Below are 6,173 nucleotides of genomic sequence, written 5' to 3'. Positions count from 1 at the left end.
TTATTGTGTGGTGTGTCTAATGAAGTGTAATAACCTGGACAGGGATTTTGTCTCTCTTAGCACGCTCTGTAAAGACGTAGACGTCGAAACTCTGGCTAAAGGCAGCACGTCTTGTACACCCATTCGCAATGTTGGTTCACTTTATGGATATAAGTATTCTACTTAGTAACTTATTAGACATCATTCCTAGTGTCTGTCTAAGTTCACTTTGTACACCGATTCTCGAATTCGTAAAATCTCCTGCCGGATCATCGGCCTAGTTGGGAACAATGGCAGGTTTGTAGGCATCGGAGAAAGCACCAGGGACGGAATGGAGGTACAAAGTGAACTACAGTAGGAATGGATGCATCGTATAATAACCAGTTAACTAACCAAGATCATTATATCCATAAAGTGAACCTACATGAAATCCTGTACAAAGTGTCTGCCGTTAGAAGAGTTCTCTACACGTCAATATAGAACGGGTGCTAAAGGACTACAATCCCTTTCCAGGTTACTACACTTCATAAACACCAACACATAAGTCCAGTCCTGGCTGTCTCTCCTGCTCCTTCAACGGAAACCTCCAGAATGAGAAGTTGCAATAGTCCGTCTGGCCCATTGTGGTAGCTACTTTTAGAAGCCTGAAATCGTGGACAAACCCTGAACACTTATAGGACTTAACCTAGTACATGTATCAGCAATTTATATTTATCACGATTTGTGGTTCCCGGCGAAACGTTCGTACGGGGAGTCACGATACCGGAATTTACTATAGGGCGATAAAGTTTCAATTTTCCAAGTATGATTGTTCACGACTTTAATGTATATTAAGTTTTAACCTACTGCACTTTATATTAAATTCTAACAGACTCCTCGATACAAGTACAGGGGAAGAGACATGCCCAAAGGGGGGAGTGAATAACATATCCAGGGAACATTTACCATAAATAAATAACACAATCTCTTTATTACTTCAAAATTAGTCACTTTTTCACCCTCCACTTGAAGAATCACTCAAAATACAATACTGGAAGTATCAACTTTCATATTTCTCTTTAACTCCACTTTGCATGGACACATGAGATTGATGAGTACAGAATCTGGTAGATACTTGCCTACTAGTACGACGTCTATCAGCCGTGCGGTAATCGCTTCACTTCTACATCCGCCTACTCATGAAACAAGAAGACAGAAGCCTAACCATAACCTAGTGGACCCTTGTTTCGCTTTTACTCAATCGTAGCGTTTCCTAATATTTACAGTTGGGACTTCGCACCAATAATAGTTAGGTATCCACCTGGTAGATCCGTAGGCGCACGACGATCGGGTAAGGGACTGGATGAGTCCGACCCACCCGAATTAACATTCCTCCGCACATCGACCAGTGGGTTTACGTATCAGTTAAGGGGCCAACTATTATTACTTTTATCCATGGAATTATTTACTTTTATTTTTGCTGGACAATTCGCGTTTCACAACAGTTGGTGAATCGATAAAACGCTGGATCAAACAGGCAGACAAAGACGTTATGAAACTCACAAGCCAGGCTAAAACTAACTTCAAGGTTTAAAGAACGTCTAAAAAAAAAAAAAAAAGTAATAATGATCTCAAAAATTATAATGCTAGCGACCATAGTCCCCCGCAGTACGCCCAAGCACCCCTATGGCGGCTCCATAGGCCGCTTAATCTGAATATCGAGTGAAAGAGATGCACCACTCTACACTGCGTGTCTGATTAGTCATCTGCAAAGACCATCTCCTCAATGCACCATCTCTTGGCAGACTTCGCAATGGCACCTGCCGATCACCCTAATCACCAAACGCGGCGCAAGTTCAGTCAGATATATAATACTAACAAACTATACTTGTAATGACTTTTCAAACGTACCCTAAGAGTTATCCGCCTAATCTCCACTCTATGATGCCGGTCCATCTAGTGGCCCCAAAGCTAGATCTTGTGCTTTGAGTGCGAACGTGATGCGCCGACATTCGGGTAGCTTCGTCCCGTGAGAAGAGTCGAACCATCTCCTAAGTGTAGGTCATATGGAGTATCGGCAGACTACGATGCACTGCTTAACCCGCGTAAACGCCAAATCAGCGCAGCTAAAGTCACAGGGTACCTTAGTCGACGAGCCAAACTGCACTTCCACAAAATAGATACTCTTCGAACCTCGTACTCTGACACTCGTCGATACGCAGAATAGCAGGCCGCTTCTACCTCTCTCTTCCTCTGATCCGAGTCGTTCGCAGGTCGGCACAGCTCATTGCTTTAATAATCCGAGGTAGTCCTATTTGTATTAATGGCGGCCCTCCCTAGCTTGGGCGCCAGATACCTTGCCAGAATGTTCCAGTCTGCGTGATAGCTGGATTTGTTGATCAGACCGAGCGACTAGTTCAAATCTATACAAATCATACATAATTCGTTTATTACCTTCTTAAGAAAACTCCACATCCGCCAGACCCGGAGCTTGTCTCTTGAGAATTGTCTTGTCTTCCCAAGCACCCAAATTACGTCTTGCCTCGATACCTAAAAGACCTCTCCAGTTATCACCTTAATCTTTAGGTAGCATACGGAAGTCCGTGTGAAGTAAACAGTTCCAGATCCAAATAGAAGCGAGAACACTAGTAAGTAACTTCTCTCGAAGTCTCTCGTAGAATGACTCGCTTTTCCACATTATGTCACGTCGCGTATTAAGCTGATGTATCCATTGAGATCTCACCGCGGAAATCCCGAGAGCTCCCGTCATATCCGCGAAAATAGTCACTGGAACGACTATTATGGTATTGTATTAAGTTCGCGGGTGGACTCATCAGGTTGTAACGAAACTTTCAGGTTCCATCCTAAGACGTTGTATATCCCGAGGTAAGAATAGGTTCGAATTATGGGTTCCCAGCTGCGGTGTAACGACAAGTATAAAGCTCTTGGCAGGACTTTTTATTTCCTTTAAAAAACTATTCGTTTTTAGTAAATGTAATAGATAAGTTTAATACACCTCTATCGTAATATGACGTTCTTATACGCGTTATTGCGTTTGTAATAAAATTAACCCAGGAGTAATTACCCAATTCGAGGGTTTCACTCAAAATTTTAGGAAATTCTAGCTTGAACACTCTAACTTGTTGAGAGACATCGGAGACATCCCATCTTGGCTCAAAAAAAAAAAGTCTCCAAACTATCTCCTTAGACATTTGACCGGTTCCAGAATAGCAGGCTTTAACTTCTTCTTCCTTCTGTCGCTATTCCTCTTTCGTCGGCAACCGGCTCTGCTTGTAATAGGCAGTCCTATATTTAGCGGGGCCCCGCTTTAGCTTGGGCGCCAGCAGGATCGCGAATGTTTCCCGCCTGCTCCGATGGTTGTTCGACAGGGCAGACCAGAGAGACGAGGAAGTTGCCTTTGGAGTCTCTCTTAACGTTATCAGGCAGACCGGGTAAACCATCGATGAAAACTTCGGATTTACCCTGTTTGGGACCTTTCAAATAATACCTGAAATTGGATCATGTACATAGTCGTAAATACTAAATAGTGCTAAACACAAGGGCCGCTTTGCAAGCATGCCTCAGTGCCATGCTTAAATGATATCCCTCGCTATTCAAAGTTAAAAGGTTCATACTAACAAAAGTGCTGAAATACATATAATTCAAAATTGGTGACGTGAAATATAATTTAAGATTGTCTGAGGAAGCTATGTCCCCTTCTCTGTACGGGTTTTCCCCCTCACTTATTGGTATAGGTAAATGGTATTTTTTTATTGTGTTAAAAGAAATAATGAAGTTTTAAATCAGTAAAAAAGTGGGAAGGTTGAACTTCTTAGTTGAGTTTATGTTATGACCTTCATAGTTGAAAGTATAAAGAGAAATTGAGGTGAAGAAACGTACCTGTGTACTCTACTACTCATGGTTTCAGCCACTATGACGAATGATTCATCTGCAGATAGTTCCACGCCATTAGCGAAGTGAAGATTAGCGATGAGTACTTTGTTCTTCTTGGTCTTCGGATTGTATTGGATCAACCTGGGAACAAAGCGAAAATGAGTTAAGCATCGCAAAGGATTATAAATGTCAACCTGAGCGTGGTTATTATCAATCACATAGGTGACCATCTAGGCGATCGCGTGCTGCTGGCCATTCCCTGCCCTACTTAGGCTGGGTGAGCTTAATGTAAGGAGGCGTGTAGCTTGTCACCAAATGCAGAGTAAATTCCCCGTTAGTAATAATAAAAATAGGTAAATAAATAAAATAAAAACGACCTGTTAAGCGCAAAGTATTATTGTTGTCAACCACTTTACTATTTTGCACCTAGTTTGTCCGTCTGTTTCTGCAATACCTCTCGGTCCGATTTTGATGAAGCTTCCAAATTTCTGGCAGATTTTTTTTTTAATATTACTAGAGTGTTTAATATTACATTACTAAAGTTTCAGGGGATTCTCAATAGCCGGGGATTAGAGGGTGAGATATACGCCAGGTAACATCACCCGGGGTTTCGAATTAGAACATTAAACTCACCTTCCACTACCGCTGGTAAGGCCTTCGAAGAGGCCACTCTTGTACTTGGTAGAGGAGTCACTCCAGTATACCATACCGTCTGAATCTACAGTGACGGAATTGGGGATTTGCGGTTTAGCGCCGTCGATTTCAGTGTCCATGGAAATCAGCTGCTCGGTTTGACCTGTTTGACCTGAAAGTTTAGAAACGTTTCGTATGTATTAACAAATAATGGAAGGAAGTCTTTTGAGTGTAACGGCTCTAAACACAGAACTCTTAACAAACAGAAGGGCGTGGGTTTAATCCCCAGAAGAGCTATGGATTTTCAAGGGGTATTGTGGATTAGGAACACATCGTATGCCTTCAGGCACACTTCATTGTCAAGGGTCTAAGGTTTATCTTCCTCTTGCGATCAATTTCATTTGAAGAGACCATTTACTGATGAAAAGGTGTAATATCCTATGAGAATTCGAGTACAATACCTCTCTTTAGCTCTTCGAGCAGTATAGCACGCTTTCTATCATGAATAATAACAAACATAATTAGGCCCCACCTGTAGTAACATCTGACTTTGTAAAGTGTCAAAGTAGGCATCTGCAACATGTAGGGCTCCATTCTTATCAAACTTCATACCTCGAAGGTCGACCCACATTGCTGCTTCATATTTGAAACCCGTCTGAAAGATAAAGAAATTGTTTGATAACAAAAAATCTATTTACCATATATCTCAAATTATGGAATAGCAATTATTTTAAAATGATACAAATATTAAATTATTTATGGGCCCCAATATAACTGTTGGGTTCACACGAAGTGAGTTTAAACTCCTTTTAAGATGAACTTGTGGATTGATCTACTATAGTAGTAAAACTGAGTTATTATTTTTTACAAGTTGTTTGGTTTAAGTAGAGCTATCTGTAACTGCAAGGTTCTTATCGTCCCGAAATCGAAGAAGAAGGAAGACAGGATAGGAAGAAATAGGTACCACTAGATTACTAGTTGAGTATAATATTACTTAATAAAATCCACCTGTCTAGCGCTATCTAGGAGGACTTGCTAGTCCGCCAAGCAGTTAATACTAAAATAGGACTAGATACTCTCTCACGAACAGGAAGCTACCTACCTAGGTAAGTACAGTTTGCGACAGTTTGTAGTGTGTACTACATCTATCCCCAGAATCATATTGACCTTAGGAAAGTTTACTAGCTCGTCCTCTTGTCCAGGGTTATCTGTTTCCTATCCGAATACACTCCCTATATATTCAATTACCATTAATGTAACTTAACTGTTCCGCTTGCTGGCGTGATATTGTGCATTGAACTAGCTCTCATCAGTGAAGAGAATTGTTCATTCAGTGATGCTAATCCCAATGCGGAGCGATCTACTATAGAGTATGACGTTAAACGGGACCTCTTTAGAACGGAGATCTTATCATAAGGACGTAATCGAAACTAGTTGTCAGTTGATAATAGATACGATACTCTGTTAATGAAATGAAGCTATAAGAACGTGAGCAACATCACAGAGGGGACAAGGATAGAAGAAAACCAACGCCGTTCCGAGAGCGAATCCACATGTTAATACTTCAATATTGTTAAATTTACATTAAATGGACCTCTTGTAATCGATTACTCAAATAAAATCATGGTCCCAAATAATTATAATGTATCTTGAATATTAGTCTTGTGCAAGCAAATATGACTGGTAAA

The 6,173-nt window shown here is 41.0% G+C and overlaps 1 protein-coding gene across 1 annotated transcript in view; it reads right to left on the bottom strand.

Annotated features, from left to right (window-relative positions):
* The window catches only part of LOC103517802 (adipocyte plasma membrane-associated protein), a 27,629-nt gene that overhangs the window by 6,988 nt on the left and 14,468 nt on the right, over window positions 1-6,173 (bottom strand). The window contains exons 7-10 of the mRNA XM_026829778.1: window positions 5,098-5,140; window positions 5,018-5,029; window positions 4,486-4,648; window positions 3,859-3,993 (exon numbers count right to left, since the gene is read on the bottom strand). Coding sequence (XP_026685579.1) covers window positions 3,859-3,993; window positions 4,486-4,648; window positions 5,018-5,029; window positions 5,098-5,140 — 353 coding nt within the window. The remainder of the gene's footprint in view (window positions 1-3,858; window positions 3,994-4,485; window positions 4,649-5,017; window positions 5,030-5,097; window positions 5,141-6,173) is intronic.

Source organism: Diaphorina citri, unplaced genomic scaffold (assembly GCF_000475195.1).
Source record: "Diaphorina citri unplaced genomic scaffold, Diaci psyllid genome assembly version 1.1 scaffold1965, whole genome shotgun sequence".
In the NCBI taxonomy this organism is placed as follows: Eukaryota; Metazoa; Arthropoda; class Insecta; order Hemiptera; family Psyllidae; genus Diaphorina; species Diaphorina citri.
The sequence above is the reverse complement of the archived record's forward strand: the minus strand, read 5'-3'. Positions and strand labels throughout refer to the sequence as shown.